At 47.7% G+C, this 16,178-nt stretch overlaps 1 protein-coding gene across 3 annotated transcripts; it reads left to right on the forward strand.

Annotated features, from left to right (window-relative positions):
- The first annotated feature begins 2,486 nt into the window (after positions 1-2,486).
- Positions 2,487-12,375, forward strand: HAUS5 (HAUS augmin like complex subunit 5). Of its 3 annotated transcripts, XM_079119917.1 has the most exons (20): positions 2,487-2,641; positions 2,745-3,059; positions 3,566-3,628; positions 3,713-3,745; positions 3,881-3,905; positions 4,504-4,609; positions 4,684-4,843; positions 5,863-5,932; positions 6,019-6,101; positions 6,588-6,645; positions 6,798-6,922; positions 7,109-7,172; positions 7,256-7,386; positions 7,598-7,760; positions 7,922-8,002; positions 8,104-8,249; positions 8,591-8,702; positions 8,781-8,913; positions 11,321-11,453; positions 11,583-12,374. In XM_079119917.1, the coding sequence occupies exons 2-20, from the start codon at positions 2,962-2,964 to the stop codon at positions 11,698-11,700; spliced, it is 1,902 nt and encodes a 633-aa protein (XP_078976043.1). In that variant the 5' UTR covers positions 2,487-2,641; positions 2,745-2,961; the 3' UTR covers positions 11,701-12,374. The 3 variants fall into 3 exon arrangements, with proteins under 3 accessions (XP_078976043.1, XP_078976045.1, XP_078976044.1); XM_079119918.1 differs by lacking the exons at positions 2,487-2,641; positions 3,881-3,905; positions 4,504-4,609 and adding an exon at positions 3,255-3,308 and having other exon boundaries at positions 2,952-3,059; positions 11,583-12,375; XM_079119919.1 differs by lacking the exons at positions 2,487-2,641; positions 3,881-3,905; positions 4,504-4,609 and having other exon boundaries at positions 2,941-3,059.
- The last annotated feature ends 3,803 nt before the right edge of the window (positions 12,376-16,178 follow it).

Genomic DNA, 16,178 nt, shown 5'->3' on the forward strand with positions numbered 1-16,178 from the left:
CATGCTAGGCAAACACTCTACTAACTGAGCTATATCCCCAGGCCCTGGGCTTTTTCAATCTTTTAATGTTTAAATTGCAGTAGTTTTTCCTTCTGTGTGTTGTTATAATTTGGATTTAGGAATATCTGCCGAAATACTCATGTGTTAGGCAAAATTCAGTATTCAGTGGTGAAAGAATTATGAGAGCTATAAACTCCTCGTTTGTTAATACACTTGTATATTCATAATTTCAGTGGAAATCTGGGTGATAACTGTAGACAGGTGGGTATCACTGGAGGAGGTATGTCACTGGGGGTGTGCCCCTGTCTTGGTGCAACTTGTTCCTTTTCTCTCTCTCTCCCTCTCTCTTCCATCTCTCTCCCTCTCCTTCTCCCTCTCCCTCTCCCTCTCTCCTTGCTATGCCCTTGTGTCATGATGTTCATCCTCACCTCAGGCCCAGGTGAATGGTTCTAACTGCCAATAGACTGAGACCTCTGAAACCAGGAGACAAAATAAACATTTCCTCCTCCAAGTTTTCTAATCAGGTATTTTGATCTCAGGGATGAAAAGATGAATAACGCATATGTCTTCAAGTTCATTAACATTTTCTTCTGCAATAATCTGTTATTACTCCTATGCACTTTTCATTTCAGATGTTGTTTTCATTGCCAGAAGTTAAAGTGGAGATACATGTATTTTTTCTTTCATGCCTATACTTAAATGTTTTATATCCTCTAGCACTTACTTCATATGGAATTATAATAGTTATTTTAATATCTTTGCCTACCAATTCTATCATCTATGTACATTCTGGCTCGGTTTTAATTTACTGATTTTCCTTATCATTTTTTTTTTTTAACAGTTCTGGGGACTGAACCCAGGACCTTCCACATGCTAGGCACTTGAGCCACAACCCCACCTCTGCTGACAATAATGTTAATTTCATATTGTTGGGTTCTGGAATCTATGCATTTCTATAAATATTCTTGAAACTTCTTTCAGGAATTCAGTTAAGAAATAACTTCATTCTTCTAAGTCTTGATATATATGTAGATGTGTATGTATGTATATATATGCATGCACTTTTTTTTTGATCAGGGGTTGAACCCAGGGTTACTTAACCACAGGGCTACATCCCCAGCACTTTTTTACATTTTAGTTAGAGACAGGGTGTTGCTGAGGTGCTTAAGACCTCACCAGCATTTAGTGTTGTCAGCATTTTAGATTTCAGCTATTCTAGTAGATACCTAGTGGTATCCCATTATTGTTTTAATTAACAATTTCCCAATGAAATTATATTGAGAATTTTGTCATATGTTTAGAGTCAAAAGTATATGTTCTTTGGTGAGGTATCTGTTTATATCTTTTGCCCAGTTGTTTTATTGGTTGTTTCTTTTCTTATTTTTGAGTTTTAAAGTTCTTTCATATTCATTGTATAAGTCCTTTATCAGGTATGTGTTTTGCAACTATTTTTTCCAAGACTGTGACTTGCCCTTTCATTGTGTAACAGCCAATACATTTTTAAAAGGTTTTAATAATCTTCAAAGCCCACAGAAAAGCTCATAAACCCATGGCAGACATGGGGTCTAATTGATTGAATTTTAAGTAGTCGACACTACAGAGGTCTTAGGGTGGCAATGGAAGTGGGGATTGACAGCTGTTGAGAAGGGAGACATGAGGAGTCAATACTGCCAATCTTTCCTCCTGGAAGTCCAACAAATTACATCAACCTTTGACACTTTTCTACTTCTCCCTCTTTGAGAAGGGTTTAAAGGAATCTTAGGCTTCTCCTCCAAATCTATCTCAGTAGTGACCAAGGTGCTTGGGTGCAAGAGGCCCAAGCCTCCCCTTGGATGTCTCTGTGATTCCCAAAACCCACAGGGTTCCACATTGACCCCTGCTTCACCCAAAGCTGCTCTTGCTCTCAGGTCTCCATTTCAAGGTCCACACCCTCCAGGACCCCTGAACCTCTGAACCTCTCCCTGATGGCCCCACAACCACAGGGCAACCTCATGACCCATCCAGGCAGTGTCCTCTGCCCTGCCTCTCAGTGCCACTCTGTTCCAGCCCTGCCCTCGCCAACACCTCTCATCCTGTCCCACACCTCTCATCCTACCTTAACCTCCCACCTGGGTACCCAGCTCTAGTCTGAAGCCACCACCTTCCCGGGATTTCTTTAGTCAACACCTAGAGAGGCAGCCTCCGTCCTGGACATTGAGCACACGGTGGTGACCTAGGTAAGCATACTGGATGAGAGGCACCTAACATGTTACCACTTCCCAGAATCCTGTTTGAGGCTGTGCTGCGCTCCACTCTGGGCCTCAGTCCACTCCCACAGTACTTCCTCATCTACTCCAGCCTCTCAGCTCTCCAGAACGCTCAGAGCTCTGTCCGTCCCCAAATGACCCAGCCCTGGTGCTTAGTTTCTACCATCCCGACCTAGTGAAGCGTCCACCTCCGACGGAACTGAGAGCTCCCGATGCTGGGGTCCGGGGCGGCCTTGGACACCTCGGAGCACAGGCTCAGTTCCATGAACTCTAATGACACGGGGAGCAAGAGTGAAGACCTGGGAGGCTGCGTAGCAGGGAGATGTTCGGGTCACGCTCTCTGCTCACCAGCTCCGCTCAGACATGGGACACCGTGTGTCTGAAACCTACGAGCAGTGAGTGCGCGTCTCCTCTCCGGGTTCTGGTCCTCTGAGGATGCCGCCCCATTCTCCAGAATATAAAGACGGCATTAAGGACGCTTTGCCTCTTCACGCACAGCTGGTGGCGGGCGGGAGGACCTCGGAAGGCGACCCACGCGGGAGCAGTGAGCGCCGCAGGACCCTGCAGGACCCAGCAGAACCGCCCCCGACCAATGGCTGGGCTCTGGCAGTCCGCCCGGGGACCGGTCGCCTCGCCTCTGGCGCGCTCGTGACGTCAGAGACAGGCGCCACACTTGAAAGAGGGTGCGGGAGGCGCGGCCGCGGCGGACGCGGTCATGGAGCTAGGGCGGGAAGCGCGGGAACTGGGTTGCTGGGCGGCCGAAGAGATGCGGGTGCCCGCGGGGTCCCGGGCCCCGGAGGCCACGCTGCGCAGGTGAGCCGGGCGGGCAGTAGGGTCCCCCCGTTCTGTAGAGAGTAGCCGACAGAGGACCCCACAGCTCACTGAGGCCGCCGCTCCCGCGTTACGGACGCCTCCGCACCTTGGCGCGATTAACCTCAAGAAGACCATCCTGGATTTGAGGGACAAGCCCTGATAGTGACCCCCACACTCCCCACCCCCGCCCCTTAGCAATTACCACCACGGTGGAGACTGAACCTGTAGGAATGTTGACCCTGTCTGCTGGTAAGAGAGCACTTCCGGGCAGACCACCTCTCACCCCACCTCTGGAAGTAACGGGAGAAAGGAGCACCCCACATGGAAGGAGGATGCCCCTGTACTTAGTGAGAAACTCATCCTCTCTGTGACTGAGAAGGGACTTCCTTCCGCCGAGAAGTGAGAACTCCTTAGCAAAGACTTTCCCCACCACCATCATCACCTAGGAATGAGCATCCTTCACCTGTGTGACGCCCCCGACATAACCTTACACACTGTCCCCACAGGCTGTGTCTGGGACAGGGGGCTGACATCTGGGCCTACATCTTGCAGCATGTGCATAGTCAGAGGTGAGCCAAGTGGGGTCAGGGGAGGGTGCCGGGAAGGACACCGGGAAGGCTCACAGTAACTCTTCTTCTACCTCTCCACTATAGCAATGTCAAGAAAATCCGGGGAAACTTGCTCTGGTAAGTGCTTCTCATTGCCATGCCATCCTATCTTCTCCAGTCCCACCTGGTCTTGTCCCCACCCACAGCTTCACACTTCCTGCCCTTCCCCTTGCAAGCCTTGTATGTATCCTAACTCTGGCATGGTTTCTTCAGGTATGGCCACCAGGACAGTCCAGAGGTGAGAGGCTTATGCTGTAAGATTCCCTTTCACCCAGGAAAAAACTTGTACATCTTCTGCTCTAGGCCCTGCTGGGTGCTGGATATGCTGGGGTCATGGGGTCACAAAACAGCCCTGATGCCTGCATTACTAGGCCTACAGTCCAGGGGAGCCAGAACGCAACTGGTGCAATGGCACAGTTGGGGGTATGCCCCATCAAACCTGGTGAGGGGAGAAGGGGATGGGACAGGTTTGGGAGAGATGCAGAGGCCAGTGTGGGATCCATTTGTGTAAGGAGCACAGATGACATCCAGGGGGAGGCTTCCAGGAGGCCTCAGTACTCCTCCATATGAGGCTCAGGGACGAGATTAGCACTGAGACGGAAATGTGTCACTAGCCTGGACAAAAATACCTGCTAGGAGAATGAATGAAACAATTCTAGGAAAAAAGAGGGAGGCAGAGAGTGTTCCAGTGCTTCTGTGTCAGACAAGGAAATCGCACAGGAAAACTCCTTGATCACTCCCTGGCAGTTGAGGGGCCTGTTGCCTCCCCAAAGGTAGTCAGGCCAGGCTAAGCCACAGTCAAAGCAAGCATCTGACCCTATACCTGATCCCGCCAGGTCCGTCGGAAGTTGGAGCTGGAAGCAACTGCGGCTCGCCTGCGGACAGAGATCCAAGAGTTAGACCAGAGCCTAGAGCTGATGGAGCAAGAGACTGAGGCTCAGGGTGACCCATGGGGCCATGAAGATGGGCACTGTAATGCTGGGTGGAGAAAGTACTGACCCCTGTTTCTTCCACAGACATGGCCGTGGAGCAGATGCTGCACAGCACATGGGACACCCAATGTCGAGCTCTCCTCCTCCGGGCCCAAACTGGAGCCCTGCGAAGACAGCAGCATGGACTTCGAGTCCCAGTACAGCAGCTGCAGAATCAAGTCAGGCACCTACAGGACACAGAGAGGTGGGCCTCATCCTCCCAAGATACCACCCTTCACCATGCTGGCTACTCATTCGCCTTAGAGAGCTAGGATTTTCCCTGATCCCTACTGGATTCCAGAATTCTCCCACTCATAGGATTTAAAGTCCATTTGGCCAGTGAGTTTTGTCACCATCTCTTGGGTAACAATAGTAGACATAGGACAAGCCCCTGCCCTCCTGGAGCTTATGCTGTGATACAGAGAAGGCAGACTGCAAACTAGGAAACAGACCCTGTCCTTTTGGGCAGAAATATGTTCAATGAAGAAGAAGCTGTGTGACAGAGGGAGAGGTGTTTGATACCTTAGCTAGGGTGCTCAGGACAGACCTCTCTGAGGAGGTAACTTGGGTTGGGGCACGAATATTCATGTGGAGGGGAATAGCCAGAGCACCAGAGTTCATTTTCCAGAAGAACAGCCAAGAGGCAGTACAGCTCAACATTCGAAAGGAAGAGGGACAAGGTGAAGAGGTGAAGTTGAAGAAGTGAACCCAGGGCCCCAGAGGCATTGGGATTTTATTAGTAGATGGAGTTCATGACCTGCCTTGGTCATTTATAACTATTTGTGCTTGAGCAAGGTCCTTAACTTCTTTGTACTTCAATTTCTAAGATCTGTGAAATGGGTAATATTCATATAACCCTCTTATGCTAGATATGATAGTTATATGTGATCAGGACTGCCTGTTATCCACTGTTTTTATTTTGAGCATGTCAGGGAGATGTCCCATTGTTGTGGAGGGTTTTGAGCAGTGACTTGATCTTCCCAGGTTGTACGAAACCTGATTTCTGACCAATGGGTGGAGAACAGACTACAGGGGTGAAGAGCAGAGAGACCAGTGAAGGGAGCTAATGCAACACTATTAAGATAATAGTGGCCTAATCTTGGAGGTGGCCCTAAGACCCAGGCTCAGCAAAACCTGTGACTAGGCAGTCTGGCAGTGGGAGGGGATGGGGCCCAAACATCTGTCCTCCCAGGTACAACCTGACCCAATGCAGTCTTCCTCCAGGAAGGCCAAAGTGGATGTGACCTTTGGACCCCTGACATCAGCAGCTATGGCCCTGGAGCCTGTGGTCTTGGTGAGTCTTGGACCATGGAGGAAGGGGTAAGGCGACTGGGTTCAGACTGACATCTGGATCCCAATTATGTCCTGTTCTCTCCCAAGCGTGATGTCCGAACAGCCTGTACCCTCCGGGCCCAGTTCCTGCAGAACCTCCTGATTCTCCAAGCCAGGGGTGGCAGCATCCTGTAAGTGTTCCCAAGACCCAGGAACTCTACAGAGAACTTTTACTTTGAGGCCAGAAGGTCACTTGTGTATTAATTCTTTGGTTGCTGAGAATGAGCTGTATCAGGTCCTGCCAGACCTGCCCTGACACAGTTCCCAAGCAGTGACCCATTATAGAAAGTGATATTCACATCTGTTGGGCTTGGGGAAGCCTGGGAGGCTCAGTTCAACCAGAAGAGACCTTTCCCACTAAGGAAGCAGGGAGGTGAAGTATTTTCTGGCTTAGCTAGAGTCAAGAGGGCATCCCAGGTATAGTGTGCATGTAAAGGTCCTAAGCCTCGTAAACTATGTGAGTAAGGATCTCCAGTCTAGCATGCCAAGATGGGCTCAGTTTCCTCATGTGTAAAATGGGGACAATGACAATCCCCACATTAGTGTGGAGTGGTTATAATTACAGGGATATTTGATTTGTCTTATAATATTCTTTATCCCCTTACCCATCCCAATAGAAGCCCTTCTGATGACCACTTTGGAACTTCATACCAGCAGTGGCTTGGCTCAGTGGAGGTGAGAAGGCAGGGCTGTCAGGAAAGGCCACACCTTCCAGCCCCATGAAAACTGTAGTGGCTGCTCATAGACTTCCCTTCCTCATTCCCACGGGGTCCCATTCTGCAACCCTGCCCCCACCTGGCCCTGACTTCACCCTTATGTCCCACCAGACACTGCTGACAAACCACCCTCCGGGCCACATCCTGGCTGCCTTGGAGCACCTGGCTGCAGAGCGGGAAGCAGAGATTCGATCCTTGTGCAGTGGAGATGGTCTCAGAGATACGGAGCTGTCCAGGTATGGAGTGGAATGTTCCTGCATTCAGGGCAGGCAGGTGGGTGGGTGAGTTGGGACGGGGTTAGGAACAGGCATGGGGTAGAATTACATCCCAGTGCCATTGTGGCAGGTGGGTGATAACTGGCTACCTCCAAGTACCAAGGCAAGGATATAGCTGTTCTCTCAGTAGCTTTGCCCCTACCCCAGGCCCCAGGCACCGGACCAGTCAGATTCCAGCCAGGCCTTGCCATCCATGGGGCATCTCATCCAGGTAACCACAGGCACCTTCCCAAGACCTACTCAATCCCCTCATCCCCATGGGTCATGCCCACAGAAACTTTGTACCCACCCCAGGAGGGCTGGCAGGCTGTAGGTGCACTAGTCACCCAGCGGGGTGCTCTCCTGAAGGAGCGTCAAAAACTGACTGGCCATCTCCAGCATCTGGTGGAGGAAGTACAGAGACGTACCCTGGGATCCAGTGAGAGGTAAGGGGGCTCCCTCAGCAGAGGCCTCTAGACCATCTCTGTCCCAGGCATCTCCAGTCCTGGGATATTTCCTGCCTCTGTGGTTGCCTCTCTGCCTCCCTTTCCTCACACTTTGTCTCCCAGTGTTTGTGGTTCCTTGTGCAGATCTCTTCCTCCCCAGTGTGGGTCTCACTTCCTTTTCTCTCCTTTGCTGTCTCTGCTTGCCCCCCAGGAAAGCACTAAAGCTGGGACTTCGGTGCTGTGGACTGTGGGCAGAACTCAAGGCTCTGCGGGCCCAAATTCAGGAACTAGAAGATGCAGCTGGGCAAAGGCAGCTTCTGCTAAGGGAGCTGCAGACCAAGCAGCAGCGGATCCTGCACTGGCGCCAGCTGGTGGTGAGAGGCAGGGCCTCAGGCTGTCGGAGGACCAGAGTGGAGGATTAGAGCCTTGTGACCAGGAACTGGGCCTTCCAGTGGGGAGGAAGCAGGACCCTTTGCACAGGGTACGAGGAGGGAAAGGACATGCAGCTAGTCTCAGTGGCTTCTTGGTTCCCCAGGAGGAAACTCAGGAACAGATCCGCCTGCTCATCAAGGGAAACTCAGCCAGCAAGACACGCCTGTGCCGGAGTCCTGGAGAGGTGAGATGGGTGTTGGGGTAAGGTGTGGAACAGGGGACTAAATCTGCTAGGGATGAGGCTGGGTGGAGGCAGGCTGCCACCCACTTTCTCCCTCCCAACAGGTACTGGCTCTGGTTCAACGAAAGATAGTCCCCACCTCTGAGGCAGTGGCACCACAGAGCCAGGAGCTCCTTCGCTGTCTGGAGGAGGAAGCCCAGCACCTGCCCCACATTCTGCTAGGCACCCTGCTGCGGCATAGCCCTGAAGAGTAAGACTGGGGCCAGACCCCATCTCCCTGCCATGGGTGACTGTCACTCCCTTCACCTCCTCAAATACTGTAGCTCCAGGGGCTGGGGTTATAGCTCAGTGGCAGAGTGCTTACCTAGCATGTGTGAGGCACTGGGTTCGATTCTCAGCACTGCATATAAATAAATTAAGTAAAGGTCCATTGACAACTAAAAATTATTTTTTAAAAAAATGTAGCTGCAATGTTTCCAGGCTGCCAGACCTCACCCTCAGGTCACCAGCGCCAATCTGGTCCACCAGAGCTTCTAGAACTCAAACCCTCCTCTCAGTGTTCTATCCAATCTGAACTTTCCCCCACACCAGGTTGAAGCCCCTGCCCACAACCCTACCATCCATCCACCAGCTGCACCCTGCGTCCCCAAGAGGCTCCAGCCTCATAGCACTGAGCCACATACTGGGGCTGCCCACAGGGAAGGTAAGTGCCTGTCCTCTATGACTTGTCTGCCCTCCTCCATCTTCACCCTAAGGTGACTGTCCTTCCCCCTCTCTCCAGGCACCAGAGCTGCTTCTCCCAAAGGCTGCCTCTCTTCGCCAGGACCTTCTGTTCTTCCAGGACCAGCAGAGTCTCCGTTGTGGGGATCTACTCCACATGAAGACCAGTCTGCCACTGGGACCATCCACCCAGGGTAGGCTGCGCTGCTTCCCACATCCAGCATCCCTGTGCATTCTCAGCACTGTCGGCCTCCTTAGTAATGACAAACAAGACCCACTGCTCACTCAGTGCTTCCTGTGTGCTCGAAATATATCCAGTTGTTTGATCTGCATGGCAAGCCCGTGTAGTAAGTGCTACATTTTACAGAAGGAAACTAAGGTACAGGGCTTAGTAGTTTGCCCACATGGTAGAGTAGGGATTGAACCTAGGTAGTCTGACATGAGCTCCTAACCACTAGACCACACTGCCATCCGCTTGCTAAGTACTCACTCATGACCCCCAAATAGTGTGCTTGAGTGGTTAAAAGCTAAGCTGTGGAGTTAAACTACCTGGATTCTCTTCTCAACCCTTTCCCTTCCTTGCCATGTGATCTCCCCATGCCTTAGTTTCCTCCTCAGTGGGGTAAGCAAAGTAACAGTATCATACAGAGTTGCTGGGAAGATTCAGTCAGCTGACCCAAATAGGGCATTGAACAGTACATGGCAGGCAGTAAGCACTTTGTGTGTCTAGTGTGATTGTAACTGTCTCTGCATTCACATGTTCTCTTTGACTCCTCACTGTGAGGGATGGGATTATTTAGAACCTCAGTTTGCACATAAGGAAACAGAAACTCATAAATGTACAAGATGCCAGCCCAAGTAGTTTGATAAGGAGTGAGGAGACAGCTGTCCAGCCCCAAGGAACCTATGGTAGAAGCACAGAGCAAGAAATCAAAAGATGAATAAATGGAAGAGGTGAATTGATGAGAGATGAATTGGGGACACCATCAGGCAGGTAGGAAGAAACCATTTTCAGACCTTTGAGTTTGGGGCTCCCTGCCTTCCATCTCACCCCCAAGGAAAAGGAATAATGTGTAGGAAAATTAAGAACAGTCCAAGACATATCACAGTATGCCCCTACTTCATGAGCATCATTTTGTTGTTGTTTTAGTTTTGGGGTTTTTTTTGTTTTGTTTTGTTTTGGGGGGATTTTGTTTGTTTGTTTGTTTTGGATACCAGGGATTTAATCCAAGGATGCTTTACCACTGAGCCACATCACCACCCCTTTTTATTTTTTATTTTTGAGACAGGGTCTCATTAAATTGCTTAGGGCCTTGCTAAGTTTCTGAGGCTGGCTTTGAACTTGTGATCCTCCTGCCTCAGCTTCCCAAGCCACTGGAATTGCAGACACGCGCCACCATGCCCAGCTGCATAGGCGTCTTGAACTTTAATGGATCTATAACTTCCCTCTACTCCAAAGAACAATTTTGTTTGTCTTCTTCCCAGTTTCCTCTCCTCAGTATATTATCCAAGCCTCCTCATTCAGGTGCTTCAGCTAGAAACACAGCTGTTGTCCTGAATTCCTCCCAGATCCCAACCTGCTCTCACACCTGTCACACCCTGTGGGTTCAATCTCCAGAGTTCTTCAGTCTGCTCCCTGCCCTACTAGCCTACCACTCAGTTAAGTCCACTTGCCAACAGATATAGCTAAAGAAAGGACAAAGGTCATGATCAAGGTCACAGGGCAAGATGGGATGGAGTCAGGATTCAGGCACCAGGGATCTACTCATGCTACTAAATATACCTGCTCTGAACTGGGCACATGAAGAGGGACTAGGTCCAGTCATAGTCCTAGGAAGAAATACCACAAAAGTTAAGACTGGGGAGAAAGCCTTGCAATGAGGGATGCTGGAAAGGGCTTCCTAAAAAAAAAATGGTATCTCACATGGGCCCTGAGATTAGGTCAGACTTTTTCCCAGTAATAGTGAGCAGGAGCCACATAATACATACTCAAATACCAGACTGAACATTTGGCCTCTGTCTTGGCTGGGGCAGGGTTGGGGTGGTGGCACACTGGGGAAACCTTGGTTCTAAGCAGAACAAGGAGAAGATGAGGTTTGGGCTTCAGAAAGATCGCTATTGACTGCCAGGTAGTGGGTGCCAGGTCACTGCTCTGAAGTGTGACCAGAGTAAGAGACTGAGACCTGGAATATGAGGGAGGCTGAGAGGGGAGAAGGGAAACAAGAGAAAGAAACTCAGAAAACGGGGACTGAGGTTGTAGTTTAGTGGCAGAGCACTTGCCTAGTAGGCACAAGGCCCCAGGTTCCATCCCCAGTACTACAAAAACAAATGTGAAAGGAACGAGACAGAAGAAGACATTAACTAACTTTGGAAGCTGAATGGGTGGGCCATGAGCTGACAGAGCTAGGGAAGAAGTCATCCAAGATGAGACCTGGTGGAGGTGAGTGGTATTGCCTTTGACATGAGGACCCAGGAGGAGGGATGGGTTTGGGAGAAATGCCGAAGTCAAGACTAGGTGACTGGAGGCTTGGTGACCTATTGGCTGCAAGGCTTCAGCAAGCCAGAGGCCTCAAAGCTGCCTCCCGGGTTTCTAATTTTCAGAGCTGCTACAGATCCAGGCATCCCAGGAAAAGGAACAGAAGGAGAACCTGGGGCAGGCTCTGAAGAGGCTGGAGAACTTGCTGAAACAGGCATTGGAACGAATCCCTGAACTGCAGGGAGTCGTGGTAGACTGGTGAGAGGCGGGCACAGGAGAGGGAGGGAACCGGGCTGGGTGGAAAGTGAAGACTCAGGTCATGGTGATAGAAGGCCAGTGTGGGTCCAGAAGGCTGAGCCTTCCTCCTGACACCATGCTGTTTCCCAGGTGGGAGCAGCCAGGCCAAGCCACCCTCTCCGGGGAGCTCTGCCAGGGTCTGTCCCTGCCCCAGTGGCAGCTGCGCTGGGTTCAGGCCCAGGGAGCTTTGCAGCAGTTGTGCAGATGAAGAGGGGCCTCAAACCAGAGTCAAGAATTTCACATCTGTTCACCCCAACACCTCACCTCCCCCAATAAAACATTGAAAGGAAAGCATTGAAAGGAGAACCTGTAGCCCCTGTCTCTAGCCACGCCTGTCATCCCCCTCAAGCTGTTCTGCTGCTCCTCCCAATTCCCTTATCCCTGCCCTTTCATCCCACCAAAGCTAAGGAAAACGCACACTCTGGAGCACACTCCAGGTACCCTTTCAAGTCCCTCCACCACTTTCACCTCAGCAAATGTAACTGAGCACCTTCTCTAGGTGCTGGGGATACAAGACTGAATAAAATGGGCCAAAGTCCCTGCCTTCAGGAGTTGACATATTAGGGTAGGGTGACAGACAATTGACAAGATAAGTAAATAAAAACATATAATACGTTGGAAAATAAGCACTACAGAGAAAAACAAAGTGGTTAGGAGGTGTGTTTTTTTAATGGAGAGCTACACTAGTATGCAAAAGTCACATGGGCCTCAGGAAGGGTCCCCAGGTGGGGTCCCCAGGTGGAGGCTGCAGTGTGCACTGGAATGTGCTGGTGTGGAAGCTGCTGAGGAACCCAGTGCAGTGGGAGTGGGGAGTGGGGTCAGGAGATAAGATTGTGTAAAGTTTTTATTTTTAATTTAAAAAAAATTTTTTTGTAGTTCTAGATGAACCCAATACTTTTGTTTATTTTTATGTGGTGCTGAGGATGGAACCCAGTGCCTTACACGTGCTAGGCAGGTGCCCTGCCACTGAGCCACAACCCCAGCCCTCTAAGTGTTTATAGTTTTGGGTTTTGTTGGGAGTTTGTTTGTTTGTTTCACATTGGAATCTGAGCCATTTGGAATTTATCCTGGCAAACAGATTCAATAGTGTCTTATTTTGCAGGTATCCCAATATCACTTAATAAAAAATCCCAGTCAGAGCAGCAGGTGCCTCTGAAGAAGGGGTGGATGGCAGGGATCAAATGAGGAGATGAGGAAATTTCCCAGGGTAACAGGATGGGTGCTCTCATATATCAAAAGCAATGGGAGCCACACAAGTGGAGATCTGTCATCTATACTCTTAAAGCCTGTGCATTTCACTGTGTGAATTATTCTTCCATTTATAAAGTAAAACTCTTGCCACTGGTCTGAAACCTTTCCATACCCTAAACTCCCATACTTAGTCAAATTGTGACTGGGTCCTTTCCAGACCTACTGTGATCTAACCCCTCTTGTGCCACTGCTACAGGGTTTTCATTATGAAGGCTTTGTAATACATTTTAGCCTCTGAAACAAGAAGTTGTCCTCTTGGGCTTTTATTTTTCTAGGTTTCCCTGTCTCTTCTTGCTAATTTTTTCTTCCAAATAAAACAAGCTTTATACTTAACATGCCTGGTTCCAGAAGGAAAACAAATACAAATGGTAGTTTCATTGGTGGTGCACTCTAATTTTACAAATTAGGGAGATTTGACATCTTTATGATCTTGAACCTTGCTACTCACCTTCTTCCTCACAAATCCTCTCCAGAGCCCCCTGTCCCAACTTTCCTCCTTTTCATAGCTGTTTCCTGGTCATTGCACATTTGCTTTCCTAAGCACAATCCTTAATATATCCCTTCCACTACTGGGTCTTGGCCCACACCTTCCTAATCACAGTTCCCAACCCCCACCTCCCTAATGAACTCTAAACACTAGCGTCTTTATTCACTCAACCTACTTAATTTTTTTCCATAGTACATCTTCTAATATACAATGTAATTTTTTCCCTCAGATAGAAATGTGAGCTCCATGAAGGTATAAACTAGAAGTTGACAAAACTTTCCTAACTATGACTTAAAATCCATACACCATCAAGGAAAATATTAACAAAATCGATTGCATAAAAATAAACTTGCACTAGGTACAATGGTGCACACCTGTAGTCCCAGAGACTTGGGAAGCTGAGACAGGAGAATTGCAAGTTCAAGGCTAGCCTGGGCAACTTGGGTAGCCCGTCTCAAAAATAAAAAGGACTGGGGATGTAGTTCAGGGACAGAGTGTCCTGGGTTCAATTTCCTGTACCCCCCCCAAAAAAAAATAAATAATAAACTTTTCCATGGCAAGAAAAAAAAAAAGAGCAAAATAAAGAAAAGGCAATTTGGACAAAAATATTTGTGACTTACACCATAAACGTGTGTGTGGTATCAGACTAGGGAGGAAAATTCCAAGTCTGTAGAAAAATGGACGAAATATATGAATGAATATTTCTCGGAAGATATCTAAAGTCATTTGTAATAAGGGAAAAGCAAATTGAAACCAAGTTAGCAAAAAGACAACCCCAATTTTTTAAAATTTGTTATTTATTCTTGTTAGTTATACATGAGAATAAAATGTATTTTGACATATTGTACATACATGGAGTATAACTTCCTTTTTTTTTTTTTTTTTTTTTTGCTGTGCTGGGTATTGAATCCAAGGCCTTGTGCTTGCAAGGCAAGCACTCTACCAACCAAGCTATATCCCTCGCCCCTTCCCATTCTTGTACATGATGTGAAGTTACACTGGTTGTATATTCATATATGAACATAGGAAAGTTATGTCCGATTGTCTACTGTTTTCCTATTACCATCCCTGCTCCTTCCCCTTCATTCCCCTTTGTCTAATCTAATGAACTTCTTTTCCTCCCTCTCCCCTCCCTTATTGTGAGGTAGCATCCACATATCAGAGAGAGCATTCAGTGTTTATTTCTTTGGAATTGGCTTATTTCGCTGAATATGGTAGTCTCCAGTTCTATTTTATCAGGAAATGCCATAATTTCATTCCTCTTTTACCTGTGTAATAGTCCATTGTGTATGTATGTGTATATATATACATATTTACATACATTGTGTATGTGTATATATATATATATACACACACCACATTTTCTTTATCCATTCATCTGAAGAGCATCTAGGTTGGTTCCATAGTTTAGCTATGGTGAATTGAGCTGCTATGAACATTGATGTGGCTGCATTACTGTAGTATGCTGATTTTAAGTCCTTTGGGTACAAACTGAGGAGTGGGATAGCTGGGTCAAATGGTGGGTCCATTCCAAGTTTTCTGAGGAATCTCCATACTACAGGAAACTCAAATTTTGACAGCTAACTTTGTTGACAAGGCTGTGGGAAAAAGGACACTGATACATCAGTTGACATGCAACATAGAACACCTCTGGGATAATCTCCATAAAAAAATTACATGAGCATTTACCTTTGCCCAGACAGTCCCACTTTGGAGAATCTTCAAGGAAGTATTTGTGTCATTATGAGTTTACACATTCGAACATATTCAATGGACTTTAAACTATTGCAGTTTTTTTGTTTTGTTTTGTTTTTTTGGCAGAGACTTTTTGCTGTTCAAAATATTCTATCTTTGATCGGTGAGAGCACTTTCAGATTGGCTCCTGATTCCTTCTGATTCTACCACAGTAGTCCTGGAGGACTTGTTTTGGTTTGGTTTGGTTTTTTGGTTTTTTTTGTTTTTTGGGGTTTTTTTGCACAAGATCACCCTTAAACACTTTGTACATTTCCTCCTCCAGATCTACAATTGGCTGTTGTCACAAAGATTTCTGGTTCCTTTTAGTCAGAAATGACACAGTCTGGATGGACACGAGGGTTGCTCATTATTACTGTGTTGTCATTATATTAAGATCTTCAGTGAATTTAAGTAGGGAAACACATTTTTTTTAATTTTTTTAAGTGAAGATAACCTCAACATTTTATTATCTTCATAACAAAACAATGAACTTAGAACTGGATCACTTGGCCCTTTCTCTTCTTATCTCCTCCCAGTTCAAAATGCTTGCATCTCTTATATCTACAGTTAGGCTGAACACACTCAACCCTCAGCACAATCTTCTTTGTAGTTTTAGCCTTTTTCCTGAAAATTCGCTTAGTCTACCCACCATAGTCACTCTGTTTCCTGTCATAACGCCACTTTCCCTGTGCATACAGAGAATCCTTGACCTTCTTGTACTGTGTCACTTTGTGGGTTTGGTGTTTGCCACTTTTTTTTTTTTTTTTTTTTTTTGGGGGGGGGGGGTGTGCTGGGGATCGAACCCAGGGCCTTGTGCTTACAAGGCAAGCACTCTACCGACTGAGCTATCTCCCCAGCCCGTTTGCCACTTCTTACAGAACATCCAGCGGGTCTTAAGAATGTTCACCACGTTTGTGGGAGCATTATCGACAAGGAAAACGCAGGAAACACAATTTTTAAAAAGAGAAAAATCACAAGTTGATTCTGATATTTCCAGTTCAAATAATAAGAGTGTTTACCATACTAAGGATTCAACCAAGGGCCTTGTGCAGGCCAGAACAAGTTCAGTCCTACCACTGAGCAACACTCCATTCCCAGGGGGTCCACAATATTTGTATCTTTCATTTATTCTAAAAACTTGGTCTCCAATGACATTAGAAAAACTACTTATTTGCCTTCATCTAATATGTAAGAACTGCAGTCTTACATATTAA

The sequence above is a fragment of the Sciurus vulgaris genome (genome assembly GCF_902686455.1).
Source record: "Sciurus vulgaris genome assembly, chromosome: 17".
NCBI lineage: Eukaryota > Metazoa > Chordata > Mammalia > Rodentia > Sciuridae > Sciurus > Sciurus vulgaris.

Bases quoted from the DNA above. Each gene is read 5' to 3' on its own strand.
- HAUS5 (XM_079119917.1), top strand. From the start codon at position 2,962: ATGGAGCTAGGGCGGGAAGCGCGGGAACTGGGTTGCTGGGCGGCCGAA. The intron at 3,629-3,712 runs GTGAGCCAAGTG...TCTCCACTATAG, and splicing joins CAGCATGTGCATAGTCAGAG to CAATGTCAAGAAAATCCGGG. The intron at 6,923-7,108 runs GTATGGAGTGGA...CCCCTACCCCAG, and splicing joins AGAGATACGGAGCTGTCCAG to GCCCCAGGCACCGGACCAGT.